Source organism: Ictidomys tridecemlineatus, chromosome 1 (genome assembly GCF_052094955.1).
Source record: "Ictidomys tridecemlineatus isolate mIctTri1 chromosome 1, mIctTri1.hap1, whole genome shotgun sequence".
Taxonomy (NCBI): Eukaryota; Metazoa; Chordata; class Mammalia; order Rodentia; family Sciuridae; genus Ictidomys; species Ictidomys tridecemlineatus.
This window is the reverse complement of record NC_135477.1, coordinates 42,550,555-42,571,551: the sequence shown is the minus strand read 5'-3', so window position 1 is coordinate 42,571,551 and position 20,997 is coordinate 42,550,555. Positions and strand designations below refer to the sequence as shown.

General features: G+C 45.4%; 1 protein-coding gene across 1 annotated transcript; it reads right to left on the bottom strand.

Annotated features, from left to right (window-relative positions):
• Positions 1-214: 214 nt before the first annotated feature.
• Positions 215-16,810, bottom strand: Mat1a (methionine adenosyltransferase 1A). Its single transcript, XM_005338547.5, has 9 exons — positions 16,515-16,810; positions 12,967-13,044; positions 12,584-12,706; positions 9,445-9,557; positions 8,685-8,828; positions 4,235-4,453; positions 2,926-3,108; positions 2,448-2,581; positions 215-1,867 (listed from the first exon to the last, which is right to left on the bottom strand). The coding sequence occupies exons 1-9, from the start codon at positions 16,606-16,608 to the stop codon at positions 1,765-1,767; spliced, it is 1,191 nt and encodes a 396-aa protein (XP_005338604.1). The 5' UTR covers positions 16,609-16,810; the 3' UTR covers positions 215-1,764.
• Positions 16,811-20,997: the final 4,187 nt, after the last annotated feature.

Sequence of the window (20,997 nt, the reverse complement as noted above, 5' to 3'; positions counted from 1 at the left end):
TCTACTTCAGAGGGATGCAGGGAGTCAACACAATGACTCAACACAGGAGCTGGCAGATGAGAAAACCTTAGTCCATGGTGGAGTCAGGGTCCTACACAGACCTGGGTTAGGGTAACCCAAGGGCAGAATCCAACTTCCCTGGGGATGGGGAAATCAGGTATTACTTCATGGAGAGAGCTGCTCTGGGGTTGGCAGACAAAAACTAAGCATAGGGTAATTGCTCCTAATGAGTTTTTATTCACCACCGTAATAGGAACTATGAACAAATAAATGGTTTACTTTTATATAAACAATGTTGGCCAAAAAAAGATCTTGTTTCTCTAGGGGATAGGGAAAGTTTAAAATTTTGAATTTTTAATCCAAATAGAGCCCAAGTTAGAGGAAATTGATCACCTGCAATCCTGACCCTCCCTCTGCTGCAAGAGACTCGAGGGTGGTGAGGCAGCTGGGATCCCTATGGACAGACTCCAGCTTCTGGGTCACTCACTAGCTCAAGGGCTTGATGACCACTGGGGCTTGTGTTTTATCTCCTCTGCAGAGTTTCCCCTCCCTCAATTGAGAGTGCTGGGGTCTCTATGCTCCCCAAGGTACAAGGGAGCAGGGCATCTGCTTCCTAAATGAGGCTTCCTGGGCTGTCTCTCCCAGCCAGATCCAGTGCTGTGTCCCCAGGAAGCCCTTTCCTGAGTCTGCATCCTTGGGAGCCGGGGAGAAGGTGGAGGTTTACTGTGTACAATCCAGGCTGAGAATGAATGGGGTGAGTAGTGCCAGCCATGGATGGAAAGGCAGAGGGACAAGTAGCTTTAAAGACTCAGGGGTCCAAGGACCTCCCAGGCCCTTTAAGGGGCTAGTGTGTCCCCCAAAAGCTACCCTAGCAAAGGCATAATATCCTCATGACATCTCAGACAACCATTCCTCCACCAGGAGGCAAGCCCTGCACTGGATCACTGTTTAACTTGGGTGTCTTGGCCTTAGCCCTGGAAGGGGACCCTGAGGGGCCTGCACACTTACTCCAGCAGCACTCAGAGTGCAGAAGGCACAGGGCCAGAGATGGGGGAAGGACTACTGAGTCAAAGATCCTCGGATCACATCTAAGCCCTGACACGTGTGGCTGTGAGACCTTGTGAAAGAATTTGCTCCTCAAATTCCCTCTTTGTAAATGGGGATAATAAAAGGGGGCTACCTCATTATGTTTCTGGAATGAATATGTGAGGTCAGTACTTTGCTGGATCCTCACACATTCAGATGCTCAGGAGATATCAGCCCGTTATCCATAGCAGACACTGAGCCATGTAGGGGGTTCGTGAAGGCTGTGGCTCAGCAGGGCAGGCGCAGATGTGGAGGGGAGGCCCAGTATGCCCAGAACCACAAGGGTCCCAAGGTGTGTGTACTGAACTGACCTGGGCACACACTCAGGGTTGAGGAGCTGGCCAGGGTCTAGATTCTGGGAAGAGATGAGTGAGGAACTTTACTCCTGAAAGGAAGAATCTTCCCACTAAATCAACATTGACCTTATCTGAGGGACAGGCAGGGGAACATCATCGTGACTACGCTCACAAGGAAACTGGACCTGCAGCACCAGGAAGCCACCTGCCCCCTGCCATTCATGGTGATAACAGGATGGACCAAAAATTAGAGGGAGCTGACTCTGCCCTAAGGGGTGGTGGGTGGGGAAGGCACACCCCAGGAGGGTCTGGGAGATGTGAGAGTTCAGATTCTGCAGAATAGGAGCATCCAGGGTGAGGCCAGGCCTAGCTCCCACCAACTCTAAAACACAAGCTTCTTCGGAACCTCCCAGGGGAACTCGCTCCTTCCAAAATGACCATAGCACGCCGTCTTCTGGTAGATTGCCTTCTTCAAATCCAAATCCCTGCATGTTTGGCAGAAGAAAAGTTCATTTATAAATGGAAAAGAAATTTCTTTGAATACAAGCATAAGAGCAATTCATGGGCAGGCCTTTTGTGGGGCTTCGCCACCCATGTGCATGCTCTACGTAAGCCTCAGCACTATCTTGCTCCACAGCTTAGGAAATGGAAGCTCAGATGTTCAGAGATAGCTGAGCACACAGATGCACCAGGAACCAGGCTTTGAACTCTGCCATTCTCCTCTTTACTCAACTCCACTAGATTGGCCCAAGCCAATGTCAACTGGACCAAGCTCCAGAAAACAGGAATAGCATGAGAAATGAGAGCATGTGGGAAAGGACTTGCCTACTCGATTCCCAGCTGTTTTGCCTTACAATAACTTTTCTGAGCTCCCCCAGCTGCTCAAAGATGGCCCCACTCCAGTTAGCATCTGCTGGGCCAGCAGGGATCTCATGCAGCCTCCTTCCATCTGAAAACTGGACACTCCGTGCTGGGGGTGTACACGGTGCTGGGACTAGAGCTCAAGAACCTCCTCCTTGGGCTGCACGTCTGAGCAAGGGAGGGGCAGGGTCCCAGCACTTTTACCGGACAATGACGCCTGGTCGGAGGTCGAAGTTCTTGTTCACCACATCTAGCAGCTCCCTCTCTGTCTTCTGTGAGGTTCCATAGGTGAAGATGGAAATAGACAGTGGCTCCGCCACACCAATGGCATAGGACACCTTCCAAAAAGGCCAGGCTCAGTGACTGAAGCTTCTTACAGAAATGTCCTCAGGCCAAGGCCAAGGGACCACACTTCTCCTGCCCCATGGGTTTTGCCACCTTATCTTACCAGCAGTCCCCACTGTCTTCATGAAGTCCCCTTCTGTAATGCTCATCTCCCTGAACACTTCTGTTCTGCCTCCCTCAGCTTTCCAGAGCACTGACCGCTCCGCCCAACCCACGACACAGAGTCACAACTATTCGCAAATGTGTAGCTTTCTGAACATCTTATTCAGGGTGGAGCTGGACCAGGGCCATCAACAGGGACAGACAGGTGGAGTCAGAGTGGGAGGGGGTGGCCTACCTGGACAAGCACTCTCCGGCAGAGCCCCGCTTTCACCAGGGACTTGGCCACCCAACGGGCAGCATAAGCTGCTGAGCGGTCCACCTTGGTGTAGTCCTTTCCAGAGAAGGCCCCGCCACCATGAGCACCCCAGCCTCCATAGGTATCCACAATAATCTTGCGGCCAGTGACACCTGCATCCCCCTGCAGAGGGAAAGAAATGGAAGAGATGAGAACCAGAGCCCTGAATGACTGGAGAGGGGCGGAAGTCCTCAAGAAGGAAGTCATCTGCAGGGATTTCTCAAAGACCCCTTGGCTGGTAATTAACCAGAAACCTCAGGCTTTTGTCTGCTTTGTCACTGACCAGCTTTGGGAATCGGGTAACCGATCAAAATCTCATTATAATATACCAAAGATGAGCCAGAAGTTGCCTGGGGACACAGCCACCCCATGCCCCCTGCTTTTGTTTCTGGGTCCATCATAAGGAGAAATCCAAAAGCAGATAGGAATATTACCACCATAAATGTAACTTTGGGCTATGACCCTGGCTAAGGAAATGCCATGTTGCCCACGTCCTAAGTGTGTCCTGTGCAGCATCAGTCAATAAAAATGCCTTTTAAGGGTGGGGGGTCTATGTAAAATCATTTAGGGAGAGTCTGCTTTCTCTAACCCTCCTTTGGGACATCCACAGTTCACACTGGTGTGTCCAGGCTTTTGAGAAGTCCTGCAAGAATGAACAGTAAGCCCGACCCTTCTCTTACCCTGTGTTTCCACACTACATTTGCTCCCCGAGCCTGATATGGGGCTCACCCCTGTGGCAAGGCATCTGTGGTCCTCTGGAAGCTGCAGCAGTCAGCTGCCTCTCAGAGGTACTGTGCCATCTCCACCACCTCACTCCTCAGGGGAAAGCAGGCAGCAGGTGTCCCCACTCAAAACCCCACCCCACCATGTTGCCTACCAGAGCTGGAGGCAGCCATGGTAGATACCAGCAAGTGCCACAGTGGAGGGGTCAGCCATGAGCAGGAACCACAGCTAGGACACATGCCCCAGCAGGGAGAGGCAGTGGCAGCTGTGGACAGGTAGAATGGCATATGAAATGGCCAGAGTGGAAGGGTCAGGCAGCGCTAAGCGGGAAACTCCTAGAGACGAGTCACACATTCCTGGTGTACTGACAGACACTCAGTAGGCCCCCACAGAGTGCCCCTAAATATAAAATATACTCTCTTTACCTCTTTTCTGCAGCCAGACCTAGCTGAGCCACTCAAAGCTATCTCTAACCATCTGTGTGCTTGTAGACATAAGCAACTTCAGGAACCAAGACCCAGCTCACCTGGGGACCTCCGATAACAAACCGCCCACTAGGCTGCAGGTGGTAAACGGTGTCTTCATCCAAGTACTTGGCTGGCACCACAGCCTTGATCACCTGCTCTTTCAGGGCTATGCGCATGTCCTCTAGCGTAATGTCTTCATTGTGCTGCACAGAGATGACGATGGTGTGGATGCGCACAGGGATGACTGCGCCATTGTCCTGTATGTACTGAACTGTCACCTGTTCACAAGAAGTGCAGGGGAGGCATGGTGAGGTTGAGGCCTGAGCTGAAGGCACCTGGTTGCCAGGCAGATATCCAGCAGGCAGGCAGGTATCCCAGGGATCAAGTGGGACCTCTTACCTGCAAAGGGCTTCCAGAAAGTTAACATGTCTTTATGTTTGAAGTTCCCTGGTACTATGTACAATGGAGCATACAGCATAGCTATTCCCATGTGTGACCACAATTAGCATGACTTAAAGACTTGTGTTGCAGCTGGGACCCACTAAGCAACTTCTTCTCTTTTATCTTAGAGGTTTCTGGACACCAACAAATGTCTCTCTGGCCAAAGCTCTCTTCTGACCCTCCACGTCCTTGGGGCAAATTATCTCTGCTACTACCAGTGACTACAGGAATCCACAGGCCATATGTCAGTGGCAGGAACAGGGATATCTTGGCCCCTGGCTATGAATGTTTAAGGGAAGACTTTGGCCAGAGAGATCTATTGGCACCAAGAGCCTCTAAGACAGAGGGAGGAGTCTGATTAGTGGCCCTAGCACCCTCAATGGAGGAGCCCTGGGAGTGTCTGGGGCCATCAGACTTGCCTGCTATAGTGACGACATGAGCAGGATCCTGGCCAGGGGATTGAGACGGAGTGGGTAGCAAGCTCTGGACTGCCTGCACCTTGGATTTTTGCCAAAAGAAGGGAGGGGCTGAGGGGCCTGAAGGGAGGGAGCCTTCCCATGGTGCCCAGGCAGGGCAGGTCAGAGGCACAAATCTAATATTCCTTTCCACCATAATTGGCTGGTTCTGTGTTCATCCTGTGCATTATCAATTCATGTTTAAGACATCACAAATGAGAAAAATAAAGTAATGGAAGGGAAACGATTTGTGTGATGTCTGTTTGTGAAGGGCCAAAGAGCCAAACTCTGCTCAGTACAGAAAAAATGCTTCCCACTGCAGTTCAGACAAAATGCTTCTCCAGAGACCCCTGTCCTTTACTGACTCATCACTGAGTACAGGAGCCTGATGTCCCAGATGGATGTCTGTTGGTGACAAAGAAAAGCAGCCTGGGCACTGGGTTTTCAGAGTAAATTGAAAGGAGGTGGTGAGGATGTCAGATGAGGCTGGGAATGGAAATGAACATTGGTTGAATATGCCTGGTATGCTAGAAGCCATGCCAAAGAGGAGAAGCTGTTACTACCCCATTTTACAGACTAGAAAGCCAAGGCTCCAGAAAGTAAGAGACTTGGTCAAGGTCACACACAAGAGCTAAAAGGTCTAATTTGGAGTTAAACGGCCTGGTGTCCAGGGTTCTTTTCAGATGAAGTCTGCTACTTAAGACATCTGAAGCATGATCTAGACCAACCCTGCTCTTATAAGGCAGTGTGTACCCATAAGAGTGATGCCCATAGGACTTGAAGGCATGAGATGCCTGCAGGGATACACCTACCCTGGGATGGACACTGGCCTATAGCATAGGACTACTCCCTACCTGAGGGCCTGTTCAGGACCATAGGGCGGCAAGCATGCTATGTTCCCATAGCAATGTCTCTGTCTTCCTGTGGAACCTCAGATATCCATCAAATACTGACTCTTGCTCTGTTTCCTGCCTGGTCTAAAGAGCTAACGGGTGGGATCCAGAAGAAAGGAGAGCAAAAGCCCTGGCCCACCTGATGCCTGACATTAGTGAGATGGGAAGATGTGCACAGACATCAAGCACTAACCTTAAAACCTCAGCTGTCCACACATGGGGCCCCATAAGAGGGTGTTGAAGGGTGGAGTTTCCCAAGACAGGAAACTCTGGGGCAGGCTCTCACATCAGATGTGCTGCATGGAGCCTCAGAACAAGGATCGGTTCTGAGCTGCCCAGGCCTGTTCCCACTGCTCCCCTGGAGGACTCCACCCCTCACCCTGACAAACCACATGCAGTGTCCTTGCAGAGTGGCAGAACTGGGTAGCAGAGCAGAGGGATCTAAGCACTGTTCTTATCTCCTCATGTCAGCAAGATATGGGGAAAAATACACCGTGGAAAACACAAATCTGACCAGGTACAAAAATAGCCATCACCTTGCCACCCAATTCTCCGTATCAGCAGCAAGAATTTGTTCAGGTGGAAAGACTCATTCTGTTCACGGTCAACACTGGTTAGATGGTGAAAATCCTTTACAAACAGGGCATAGGGAAGGAGGCCTGTGACCGGTTACTGGAACAGTGCCATTCGCACCAAGAGAGCACCAGGAGGGAGCCAGGCACTCGATGCCCTCCAAGGGGCTAGACAGGGCACCAACTGGCCAACCTGTACCCTCCAACTGGAGCTGGCTCACAGCCCACTGTGGGAGTGAGGCAGACCCTGGAATTTATAACAGCATCTTAAGAGAATTCAGTGCATGCTCACATGAAGGGAAGCCCTAAAAGAGTCATCCTCCCCATTTTTCTCAATGACCCTAGACTTGGACACTTTCTATTTTTTTTTTATCTAAGCAAAACAAGGGAGGCTCTTCTTATTTCAGCTATCCGGAGAGGTGGATCCTCCATTGCTCACTCTCACCCCAAAAAAGGGAAAGTCCAGTCAGTTCCACTGACTTCCTTCATCCATGTTCTGGAATTTCCTTTCTATGAATCTCCATCCTGCTTCTAAATCATAGCACCATTTGAAGGCATGGCAACTTTTCTGTGTCCCTTTCTTTCAGTACCATCAAAATCTGTGTTAGGTCTCCTGCTCCATGGCCTCGAACAACGAGAGAGAGAGAGAGAGAGAGAGAGAGAGAGAGAGAGAGAGAAAGAGAGAGAGGGTGGTGATCCCACCTCCCACCTTGAGGGTCACGTGGATAGCACAAGAAGGGCTTTCTTCTGGCCATGAGCACACTTCCTGACCCTAGATACTTCTGCCTTATGTGTGGCCTCACATGTGGGAGAGAGAAGGAGGTGTCTCTGTGCCACTGGAGTAACAGGACAGAGCCACACACACCATGCTGAACTATGAAACCACATGTGCCAATTCCAAGCACAGGAGCCAGAGAAGGTGCTGTCTGTGGTGACCAGCCAGGGCATGCAGGAGGAGATGGCAACTTTGTTGGCCACTTGTAGGAAAGTGACAGACCCAGAGGAAGGCAAAAGTTAGGAGCACAGATGTGAAGCACTAAGCCACAAGAGGAACCTGAGGGAGATGGTGCTACTTGAGCAAAGATGGGGTGAGGCATGGGCAGAGAAAGGTGAAGTTCTAAGACCATGCGAGGCTTTGAATGCCAAAGTGACAGCTGGATTTCTCCTTCCCCCATCGGAAGAAAGCAGAAACTTATCGAAAACACTGAAGGGATGTCAGGAAATTGAAGTGAAGCCTGTAGGAGTTTCTAAGCAGGGAGAGCCTCTGGGAGGGAGGGCGCTGATGCAGGCAGGGAGCAGCCTCTGTCATCAGGTGGGCTGGCCCAGGGGATGTTCCGCAGAGAAAGTCTCCGGGACACAGGTAGGGTAGAGACAGAGAGGGCACTGAACAGAACTGGAAACAGGTGACAATGGGCCACACACAGTGGGCTTTCAGGGTGAGAAATGGGGCTCTTGATCTGGAGGGTCATGCAGGTGGGCAGATGTGAGCATTGAGCATGCGAAGGAGCAAGTGGGACCCACAAGCATGAACAGAGGGAGGGAGCACATGGAGGAAGAGGTGCCAAGACTTTGGGGGATGACATGTTGGAATGTGGAAGGGAGCCAGTGCAGGAGGCCACTGGGAAAACAGTCATTGGGGTCATCAGGGAGGCGCCATGGGGACTCAAGGGCAACAGGAGGCCTTCACATGTGCTAATGCTTGCATCACCGCTGACCTTCAAATAGGGACTGCAGGACAGATTGCAACACAGCAGGGACAGAGAGGCCAGGGCCCACAGGGTTGGCTCTGGACGCAGTGCAGGTAAAGGCCTTTTATAAAACAAAGATAAGCAAAAGGACCAAAGTGAGACCCAGGTGGAACAGACAGCCTTCTCAAGATGTGGCGACCTGTGCATGTGCAAAGGCAGGAACCCATATGTCTGAGAATGGTTAAGAAATAAGTTTGTGACAGGAAGTGGGGGATCCACATATAACAGCAAGGAAAAAAAAAGAAGGAAAATCTAGAACAATTTGAACAATGTTTTTGTAAGGGGGAGAGACAGACAGGGAGGTACATCTACAGTGGAAGCGTTTTCAAATAAGTAATTCTTTTCAAAATGGACAATTCTTTGAGTGCCCAGATTGTGGAGGGCTGAAGAGGCAGCTCACCTGAGTCTTGGAGTCTGGTCTCAGCCAGGGAAGGACACCAGAGCGCCTCAGATCTGCCATCCGGGCATTGAGCTTGTGAGCGAGGATAATGGTAAGGGGCATGCATTCTTCTGTCTCATCAGTGGCATAGCCAAACATCAAACCCTGCAGCCAAACATCAGGGAATGATAAGCAACACCCACTTAGACCGACAGGACCATGGTTTTCTCCAAATCTAAAATTTCACTAGTGCTTCAACATTATTGGATGCCTCATTCATGGAACACTTTGCACTGGGCATTTTTGAAGGGAAAGACATCATCCCTGGTCCCCAGCACTGTAGGAGCGGGTGAGATGAGAGAACCCAGGCTCTGGGAGTCTCTCTTCACTGGTTCATCCACTGTATTTTTTCAGTAATTGCATACTTGGGTTAGATACCTTAGCTTCTGAATGACATTTAAGGCCCTTGATTTTCATTCAATGCGGTGATTTTTCAAACTGGGTACTGGGGGGCCTCTGGAAAAACCTAAGGGATATAAACAATCATAGCCTTTCACAACACAACATGGCCATACCCTGAAGTCACTGCCATGAAGCAGGGATGTCCAAGTCACTCTGGGCATGTTCCCCTACAACTCTCATGCAGCATGATGGGTCTCCCTGATAGTACAACTAATCCACTGCCTGTGAATTTTCTCTTGAAGCCACACATGTCATAGTCTGATCCAAGAGTGAGATCACTGGAGTGGTGTCCCACACAGCTCCCACAATGTTGACCTACCTGATCTCCTGCACCAACATCCTCTTCATTTCTGTCTAGATGGACACACTGGGCAATATCTGGGGACTGTTGCTCCAGAGCCACCAGCACATTGCAGGTCTTGAAGTCAAAGCCTAGGCAGAAAGGACACATGTCAGAGAGACAGGGGCTGCCAGCTTCCTGGTAGACTACTCATCGCTGACATGGCCCTTTGTGAAGGGGTCTATGATCTCTAACCAGCACGGGTCTACCTAGGTTCACAGCTGCCACCCAGGATAGTGTGAAGAGGCCATGTCTTCTCCACGCAATCTTTTGTCAGAGAAAATGCTCTGTGGTACATTTTACTGTATTCAATTATACCTTGGTTTAAAAAGTATACCCTACGTGGAACTGCAGCATAAAAACCAGGTGACAGTGGCTGAGAAACAGGTTGGTGACACTAGGCCTTAGGTTTTTCCAGAGGCATCACCAGTACACAGTATGAAAATCACTGCATTGAATGAAAAATCAAGGGCCTTAACTGTCATTCAGAAGCTCAGAAGCCTAACCCAAGTATGAAATTACTGAAAAAATACAGTGTGGATGAACCAGTGTAGAGAGACTCCCAGAGCCCAGGTTCTCTCATTCTGAAATGTTCACGGGGCCAGCAGCAAATGGAAAAACCACACCCTTTGGGTCAAAGCTGAGGCACAGAGTTGGAGGCTGGGTGACACCAGTGTGCTGGGTGCTGGTGCAAGGAAGTCTTGCAAATTGTCGCCCACTCTAGATATCCCTGGAGGAAGCTGCTAGGTGTGAAAAGCATGTTCCTCTCCCAGTTGGCTCTCACAGAATGAGGAGCTAAACACAGATGCTCACCATGAGTTCTCTTTCCCAGAACCCCAACAGCCATCCCCTTTCCAGTCTGTTCTCCTACTCACAATGCCAACTTACGTTGTTTATGTTCAAGCCTCTGGTGGGGATCTCCCACCAGAGAATAAAATGGAAACGTCTCTGTTCAACAGAACTCTTGCTGTGGGAAATCCTTTAGGGTTAGTCTTCAGCACATCTTTTCCACTTCTATTGGGTCTCTCTGCCTGCAATGCTCCCGTCCACACACATGCCCAAACCCTATTGGCTCTCAGCAAATGTCCCTGGGTGTTTACCCTTAAAGTTTGGCTCGCTCCTTGTTTACTATGCCACAGACTCTGCATGCTCAGTGATGTCATCTGAGGCCAGGCAGTCCCTTCACCACGGGAAATCAGGTCATCTTTGCCCTTTGCACCCCTCTTTCCCCAGTGACTGTTATTGAGCGTACAAATCAATGGCCAGTTTTTACAGAGCTGTGAAAGGACTCCCTCATTACAAATTAGACATTTCTTATTTTACCTTATTACTTTCTATCTAAATAATAACTCTCCCCAGTGCCAAAAAACCAAGCAAGGGCTTCAAAAGATTTGGGGAAGCAGAATTTAAAAACCAAAGGGAGAGGGGAAGAGTTTGAAAAGAGCTCTTCCTCTTTGTGTAAGGAGCAGCTGGCCCTGCCAAGGTGGCTGTCACCATCCACAATGGGCCATCTGGCACAAGTCCATGGGCCTGCTTGGGTAAGGGAAACTCAACCAGCTGAGCCCAACTTAGACAGAGCTGGGTGCTCTGTCACTTATCTCTTACTGGGGGAACATTACCTCCTGGAAAATTTCTCTGCTACAGAGAACAAGGTTTGCTCTTGAACAAGGTCTAAATATATATACACAAATTGGCTTTTCCTGGTAAAGAGAGGAAGGTTCTGCATGGTAACATCTCAGGAAGCTGCTGCTCTAATAAAACAATGCCTCTCCTCTATGAACACCCTCATGTCCTGATGGGGGAAACTCATTTGAAGCCTTGCTTTTCTTTCCAGTGATTCTTGACACATTCCTGGAAAACACTTATGCATTCTAGTGACTTCATTGCTCATGAATGCTTTGGGCCAAGTCAGACTATGGTTGAACTGAGTGTCTCACACTGTGATTGGCTCTCTCACTTATAAACTCTCCTCCATGACCCACGAAGATGTGACAGAGGAACAAACAACCAATATGTGACAGATGCAGAAATAAGCATCTTTCAACAGTCATGGTCCTGTTTGTGAGTCTTGATTATAGGTCTGAGTATCAGCAGGTTGTTCTGAAAGAGGACCTTTCTTGCCATTGCCTAAGATCAATACATTTTTCATGGTGACTCCAGAGAATGAGAACCAAGCCAATAAAGACTCAAAAGGAATTTTTCTTTTAAAAAACTGAACTTGTCTAAATATGTACTACCAGGAATATCACAGAATCTCTAAGAATTGGAGCCCAGTGCTCTTCACAGGAGGCCAGCTTAAATAAACAGCCTTTGCAGTGCCCATGGAATGGTGCTGTACACAAGTCCTCAGTACCCAGCATTCATACTTGGGGCCTTTGAAGTACCTTCAGGCCCTGCTGCTCCCTGGCTGCCCAAGCTCAGACACTGGAATCTGCTTCCAGGCTCTCATTTCTTCCAAGCTTTCCCCCTCACCTGGTTATATTGGTGTTTCTCCTCAATTCCATCCTAGGACCTGTGCCTCTATCCTGGGTTTTGGCTTCTGCACCATCTGGCACCAGGGCTAACCCGGGCCCTCCTGTCTTCTTCACCTGCCTAGTTCTGGACCAAGTCATCTTTCTCCATGCCTATAATGAGGGAAAGCATGGTTTGGTGGAAAGAACAGGGATTTCAAACCTGGTGGCCTTTCTCTGTGTTACCTTAGGTAAGTCTCTAAGTCTCCATCTGCATAAGAGTTTCAGAAAGGATGAAGACAAATGATGCAAAGAGTAGCACCATTGCCTAGCAGAGAACATTCTCGGCAGAGAGCAGCTCCCTCCGTTCCGTGCTTCTTTTTCTTCCAAAGTGTCTGCCAGCAGCAAGAATTAAGACTTCAAATGACACCAGTCAACAAAGGACAGGCACATGCTGGTTCCACCAGGTATGTCATACATAGTCAGACTTTCATAATTTTACCAGAGCCTTTGACACCTGAAACCCAGCAGATGGGTCTAGGAAAGGATTTTTTTTTCTTCTAGCAGGGTTTTACTTACATAAAACTGAAAGCTCAGATTTGACAGCTTCAAGGGGGTGTTTTCTGCAAAGACCAACATGGATCCCAGACCCAGGGGCCCGCCCTCACCTTTGGCAGAGTCGTCATAGCCAATGTGCTTGATGGTGTCCCTCACCACCCGCTGGTAGTCCACCATGGCCGTTGAGGTGATCTCCCCACACAGTAGCACCATGCCTGTCTTGCATACTGTCTCTGAAAGGAAAGCGGGGAGGTTATCAGCCATGGGCCCTGGAGGAAGCTCAAGTACCTAGACCTCTCACAGTGTGGAGAGGGGAATAAGGAATGTATTCCAGAAAGATTCAATACACAGAATATCACGGGATGAAGAAATCTGTTGCAGACCAGAGGACATCTCTTTGTAACTCAAGAGAATCACTCCATGGTCTTATGCCCACTAAGACCCTCAGTGCAACCCACTCAGGTCTCCAGCAGAAAGGAATGTGATCTCTTACCACAGGCCACCTTGGCATTGGGATCTTGCTTGAGGTGGGCATCCAGCACTGCATCACTGATCTGGTCGCAGATCTTATCTGAACAAGAATAAACATGAGAATGACACAAATAATAGGTCTAACAAACTGACATGCTAAAATAATTTGAGGTTGTCGATTTGCATATCAAACTCACCTGCCAAAGAGAACACTTTCAAATACAAGAAATCAGATATATTTTGAAATTTTTATTTCTTCTCATTTCTGTCTACTTTTTGGAGGGCACATACGATATCATAGCATTGAAGTACATTTCAAACTTCAGCTCTTTGAGACTCTAAGGCAATTCACACACACATACATTCATTTAACTAAAATCTCTCTTATTCTTGGGCACATTCCCTTTAATTCTAATATATGGAAAAGCCCTAGAAATAGAAGTTAAAATTATTATTGATGTCAGTCAATAAGATTAGGTGCTATGATAAAAAAATCAGATGGGACAGAACAGCTGCATGGCTGTGTGGGTTCCAGAAGATGCCATGCACCATGTATAAGATACCACCAAAAAGGGACGAAACTTGAGGACATTTTGTTAAGTGAAGTGAGCCAAACTCAGAAGGTCAAGAGATGTGGTTTTCCTCATATGTAGAAGCTAGAGAGGAAAAAGGAAAAGAAAGTGTGGTGGATCACATGGAAAGTTGAATGGAGATCAGTAGAGGAAAAGGACCATGGGAGGGAGGAGGGAGGAATGAGGAGGGAGGAGGGAAGGGGAAGTGGAAATACCAGGGAATGGTTTTGGCCAAACTGTATTGTTATATTGTGTGCATGTAGGAATATGTAACAACAAATCCCACCATTGTGGACTTTTGTACACTGTGCTATATATTATGGGTGCACAATAGTGCACCAATAAAATTATGGAAAAGAAAGACACCACCCCCAAGTACATGGTTCCACCTGCAAGAATTCTACAAGCACACACTATACAGCATTGCTATTCCACAGAACTTTTCCATCAACTTCTCTCAGTTCCTCCTCTGGTTTCTTGGCCTCCTGGAAGTCAGATGTCCTTATACCTGAGAAGATAGGACTACCAAGGGTTCAACGTGGGCTGAGTTTTGATCATATTCTTCCACGATCGGCCTGAAAGACACTACCTGGTCTAATATGTGGATCACTAAATGGCACTGTGGAAAACTCTACTCTTGCTTTGGGGTTATGCAAACTGTGAACACCCACAAAGAAATAAAAGTGACCTCTTTTTACACATGTTACATCTCATTTAGTGTTCAAAATACCCATGGAGTCTGCTCCTCTAAGTAGGTTAATATGTTTTTCAGTTAAGAATACAGATCCAAAATCAAGTTGTTCAGCTCTCAAAAGCAAATGTTAAGTTCAGAAATTAAAGATATTAGTTAATCTGCCATTAAAAGTGAATTTTCTAATGTCTCTTTTAGAAACTACTCCTAAATATATTTGGGCTTTCCTCTCTTTCTTGCCAGTGGCAAATACTGGTTATAAATCCAGGCATGTCCAAATCCATAGCCTCTATACATCCCTACCAACAAAGCCCTCTTTTGGTTAAAATATCCTAAGATTTCAGGCCATCATATTGCAAAAAGTTATCACAGGTTGATTATTAATGTCTCTGCTTATTTAAAAGACCCAGCTTACATGTCCCACTCTGGGTAGGGAAAAACAATTGCTATAGGTACAAAACTAGAGCTCAGCAAGCTTGTTGAGATAACAGTATAGATAGCATAATGCCTAATAGAAATAATTCTTTTTAGGCTTTCAAAATTTCTCTAAGTATCACTCAAAAGGCTTACAATAGCTACTAGTCACTTTTCTTGGAAGTTGAACAAGAAACATGAATTTTATCTTTCTAGTGGAGAAGAATTCAGCCCTAAAATGACAAGCAGAAAGTCACCAAACATTAGAAGAAACTGACTTAGTTGGGCAGTTAATTTACCTTGGCAAGTAAGAGGGGAATCAGACAGATTGGTGGGCTGTCATTAAGCAGACAAGAGAACCAATGGCTTGGTGGGAATTTTCATTTTCTATCCACTGAAGCCATGACTGTTATGTAAAATGGACCATGCTTGGGACCACTGGCCACTGCATGCCAAAGAACCCACTTCCTTTAGGTGGAACAAATGTTTCTCCTAACCTGCATATGATCTTTATAGGGCATGGAGCTGAGCAGAGTACATTAGATATTAGCCGCTTACCTGAGATAAGTATAGTAAACCTAGAAACTATAAAGTTGTGCACAATGAAAGAAGCCATTTACACTGAATTAAGTCTCCTACAAATTAATCTAATTCAAGGTTTTCAACAGCTACACTATTGACATTTTGGGCCAAATAGTTGCGGTGGGATTGTCTTATTTATTGCAGGATGTTCAGCAGCATGTCTGGCCTCTATCTAATAGAAACTGGTAGCATCTTCCTGCCACCCCCATAGTTCTGACAACCCAAATTGTCTCCAGACATTAAAAAATGATCTTGAGGGAAAGGGAGCAATATTTTTCTGATTGAAAGCCACTGGGTAACACACACAGAAGGATTACTGCAAGAAGATGTCCAAAGCCAAGTTAAAATGTATGAAAGTTAATTTTCTTTGAGAAAGAACAAGAATAGGGAAGATGGGAAAGGCAGAAACGGTGATCAGTTACCATACACTTCAACTTCTCAAATGGATATGAAGGGGTGTTTAAATACATGCATCAATCTGTCTAGCCCCCAAAGTTCTCCTAGAATCACCTTTCTCAAAGTGTGGTTCCCACATCAGTCATCAGCATCTCCTGGGAATTTGTTGAAAATGCAAATTCTAGAGCCTCTACCAAGACATACTGAGTCTAAAACTTTGAAGATGGGGTCCAAGATCCTGAGTTTCCACAAGCCCTTGAGTAATGCTGATATGCCCCAAGGCTAGGCAACTTCGGTCCTATAATTTGAATCTCTGCATATCTGAGCATTGTCCTCATTGTCACCAAGGAAGCCTCTCCCACTTTCCCATGTCTAAGTCCACCCACCTTTCAGGGACCAAAACAATGCTTGTATTTTCTTCCTCTTGGAAGTCATCAGTCTTCCTCTTAGAAGATGAAATACACCCCTCAGCAACTGAAAATCTATGTCAGCACTGCGTGGAATGCAGGGCTGTTCATTTCTAACCTCACATGCTTTACATGCAAAACTTAGTGATCGATGGTCTTCTGTTGCCTTAAAATGCACATTGATAACGAGTTAAAGCTTTAGGAGGAAAAAAAGACTATAAAAAGTTCAGATCTGATGGTGCATTTTTGTATGTATCATATACTTAGATAACCAACTGCTTGTTATGTCTTGACCCCACTATGCTGAGATGCTGGTGGCGGGCAACTGCATGGACCTTTGACTTCATAATAAGTAACTGTTTTACAAAACTATTATATATTGTTTCTCCAGAGATACCTTATAATAAGTAAATCGCATACATTATTTTAAGATATCTAGTAAAAGTGGCTGCCTTCGTACAGGCTGGGAATGAAGGACTTACCAATCAGTCCAGGACAACCTACTTACCTGGATGTCCCTCTCCTACAGATTCTGATGTGAACATGAAGGCTCCTTCTTCACTTAGAGAATAGTCACACAAGCCATCCACAGGTCCATTCATTTTTCACACTTTTCTACTCCAAGTGCTGTGACTTCGCCTGGGGTTTTTCCTACAGACCCACAGGCTTGTCTTTGGCAGAGTCACAGGGATCACTTCTGCCTAACTGCCCAGTGAGCGAACACGTGAAAGTAAGGTGAGAATGGGCGAGAGGGAGGGAGTGGATGGAATAGGATATGTCACTCCCCTCGGCTGGTCTGAGCTTGCTCCTGAGTGACTCCTATATATGGGAAAGTGAAAGTGCATGAATAATCATGTGAGAACATTGGAGGAGTCCATTTCCTGGGAGGGGAGTCTTCTTACCTTGAGGAATTTCAGTCCTCTGCTCTGGTTGCACAAACCCTAGGCATCTGATCAATGTAAGGTGAAGAAATCTGTCTAGATTCTGCAGAAGTGAAGCTTCTTTGGGACTTTCCTTCTGCTCTCCAGCTAATCTCCGTGTTTTTTCAGGGTTAATAGCCCACTTTGGAGGGTCGACGGTCAGGGGGAAGGGGTCAGTGGTTACTCGGAAACAAACAAGCAGCAAGAAACTCTTTCCCAGAGATATGGTTTAGGCTTAGATTGCAACACTGCGAGGCTTTGCTGTTGGGTGCTACCCTTTCTTCCCCACATCTTATCTGGATCAGGCTCCCCACCACCTCCTCAGGGCACAGCAGGAGTGTACACCTGTACTCTGAACCAGCTGTGATATTATACAACAGACTTATTTTAAAGGAAAAGCTTTTGAGTCCACATTTTTCTGCTAACAGAAATCCTCTAGACCATTAACTTCTCTAAGCAGCTGGCAGGCATATATCAGGCAAGGTTTTGTTTTGTTTTGTTTTGTTTTGTTTTTTAATTATCTGAACAGGTAATGGAGAACAATAGATTCTTTTGGAAAGGGATTTTTGAGAGGTACATTCATTACAGGAAAATTATCGAAGTCCAGTTTCCCAATACTTCCCAGGGATAAAGTAAACATCTGTGCATTTACTTCTACACACTTGACAGACATCTTGTTCACATAACTCCTGCATTATTTTTGCCTTGACACAGAAAAATAGGTAACAGGATTATAACTAGTTTGAGTGCCAAATGACAGCATCTCTTGTCTCATTGTCTCCTACTTTCAGATCTCCTATTTCAGATCCTCACACTTATAGAATAATAGAGAACTGAGATCACAGAGACTGAGTATGGATGGAGTAACCAGTTTCCAATAGAATGCAATAAAAAGCAATTAGCTACAACCTTGTGCATCAAAGGTAGAACTGTGGGAAGCAAAAGGCAGGAGGCAATAGCTCCAACTAGTAATTCTGCTGACCCAAACCTGGCATAAATGTTCCAGAATGTTTTCCTGGCATAAATTCTAGTGTTCCAAATCTTGGGTTTTTGCCAACTGGCCAGCATGATCCCTCCAGGGAATCAAACAATGTTGAAGTGACCTTTTATGGAATAATCTGAGGGATTCTACATACACATATTGACCAAAGGCCTTTAAAAAAGAGTGAACTAAATTGCTTAAGCACAAGACTGCTGAAATTTTAGAGAGGAAAAGGGCACTGGGAAGGGATGGACAAATGAGGAATCCAATTGGGACTTTAAACAACACAACCTTGACAGCACACAGGACCTCTCCTATGTGTACTTAAATTATTTCAACATCATCATCCCTTTGTAAATTTATTTGGGGTACATTAGTTTCAAAGCTAAAGATAATATGAGCTAATTTTTAATTTGAACTATAGACCTAGGTTAGCCTAGTAGTTAGAACTGTGTAACGCCATTCTGTTCTAAATTTGCCTGAAGAGTAAGATGAAGTTCAAGTGTCAAGCACTCATCAGAGTTCTTAGATATAGCAAGAAGACAAAAAACAAGGCAATGACTGCTCTTTGAATTACAAAATGAATAACAACATCACTGGGTAGGGAAGTACTAAGGCTAGGAGATGTCTTGTGCACAGAAGTGATAGTTTCAAAAATGTATGCCAGATACTCATGTAGCCTGGCCACCAATTCAGAGTGAGCAAAGGATCTGGGAAGGATCTTAGTTCAGTACCCATATCATGTATGAGTTTCTTATAACATCCTTAGTAAACAATAGGAAGCTTAATATTCTTTCAGAAAATAAGTGTTAAGAAACAACATAAAGGACATGGTGATTAGAAGTGCAGGCTTTGAGTCTGGGGACCCAGTGTTGCCTCTAACCTACTAGGCTGCCTAGAGTCAGCCTTCTAGCCTTTCTAGGCTGTTGTTTCTTGAGTTATAAAACAGGTAAAATAATTCCCTCCTAATAGCATTGTTGTGAGAACTAAATTAGACCATTTAGATATGATGAATGCTGAACATACTGCTATCAAACAATAAAAATTTAATAAATACTGCAAAATATTATGATTAAATCTATATACATAAACATGATTTTCTTCTGAACAAAAAAATATCAGTGTGTGTATATGTTTGGGTGAATGCATAAGTGTGTATATATATATGTGTATACATGCATGTATATATGTACATACATACACATATTTATTTATTTGTTTGTTTGTTTGTTTTTGCATCTTGCTTTTTCCCACAAGGTCTTCTTTTAGATAGACCTCATTTTGAGCACCTGATTAGTATTTCACACTAAAGATGTACCATAAATTATTTAACCAGTCATTCCCCAATTGTTGAATATTTTCAACTTCAGCTATTTAGTATCTCAATAATGCTGTAGTGAAGATACCTATCATAGGCATATTTTTGTAAAAGATAAAATGAAAGGCCCTGGTAAAGCTGAATGAGCCAAAATTTTTCACTTCTGGAATACATTTTTCCAGTTAGATAAAAATCAATAGCAATCCACTCAAGAGTTAAAATCATAGCTTCAATCTATTTCAGAAAGAATCAGCAGATCTTGGCAAAAACATAATTGCTTTGATAGCTGAAACCACAAGGACTTCCTAGCCCTAATTTGCCATCATAAATGCAAATTGAATCTTACCTTTTGCACAGACTGTCCTGTTCTCCCTTACGCATGAATTGTCCTAATGCCCCCAGCCTCACTGATTACTCAAGTTCAATGTCAAAGGCCCACAGTTGAACTCACTTTCCATGCAGCAACCTTCAACTCTGACACTTCACTGATGAGTCTCAGAAAACACTTGGCTTTGAAAATAGATCTCACTGCAAACCAGATTCACTCCTAATGAGTCTCTGAGTGTGAAAGGGAGAACCATTTTCAATGGGCAGTGTATTCAGGACACTCTGACAATTTTATGGAAGGAGCTTTGAGGGCATCTGATCCTCAGCACCACCATGAGGCTAGTGGAAGGGTGCTGACCAGACAGTGCCCTTCATTGGCAGCCATACTACCATGACTGATGGACATGTGACAAAAAGAAGAAAGGGCAAATATGACAACCTGGAACTCTAGATGCAGAGACACCATGTGCAGGAACTATTTGCTTATTTATTTTTTTAATTTTTTATTTGTTCTTTTTATTTATATATGACAGTAGAGTGTATTTTGACATATCATATATACATGGAGTACAACTTCCCATTTTTGTGGTTGTACATGATGTGGAGTTACACTGCTTGTGTAGTCATATATGAACATAGGAAACTTATGTCTGATTTATTCTGTCTTTCCTATTCCCATCCACCTCCCTTCCCTTCATTCTTCTTTTTCTAATCCATTGAAATTCTATCTCCTCCACTCCACTACCCTGGCTTATTGTGAGTTGGCATACAGGAGCTATTTAAATACAAACATTTCTAAACTTCAGTTAGAAGCTCCTCTGGCTTAAATGGCATAGTAATTTCACAGAATATTTTCAGAAAGAAAAATCTATTTCTTTTGTCTTATTAATTTATTTAAATGCAGACTTTCCCCCACGTATGTCATCCTAGAACCTGGATAACTTATTTGTGAAAGAAAAATAAAATCAATTTAGAATGTACATTTTTAAAATTTTTAGATAATTTTCATGATATATGACCTTCATTGGGTAAAAAGTTCAAAATAAAATACACTTCATGAACAATAAACTATTTGCAAAGAAAAAAAAGAAATATTGAAAGAGTTCATGCAAAAAGCAGGACATGAACTGGAATGATGGAATTTAGGAAGGCAGTTGAGAGGCCAAGAGACCCTGGAAAGGGGCAATTTCAGTCAAGAGCCACAACAAAAGATCATTGTCCAATGCCACCTAAGGATGGCAGGGTAAGAGAGGTAGGCAGGGACACAGAGGTCTGGGAAGCTGGATGCTTCAAGCAGTGAGTAGCCCTGAAGAGGCAATGAGATGGAAGTTACAACAAATTATGTTGTTGTATTGTGTGTTGTGTGCATGTATAGGTATGTAACCACAAATCCCATCAGTGTATTCACCTATAATGCATCAATAAAAAACAGGGGTGGTGGTGA

Excerpts from the sequence above, each read along its gene's own strand:
- Mat1a (XM_005338547.5), bottom strand. The coding sequence starts at position 16,608 with ATGAATGGACCTGTGGATGGCTTGTGTGACTATTCTCTAAGTGAAGAA. Across the intron at positions 12,707-12,966 it reads CAATGCCAAGGTGGCCTGTG|AGACAGTATGCAAGACAGGC; the intron begins GTAAGAGATCAC and ends CTTTCCTTTCAG. Across the intron at positions 4,454-8,684 it reads GACCAGACTCCAAGACTCAG|GTGACAGTTCAGTACATACA; the intron begins GTGAGCTGCCTC and ends TCTTGTGAACAG.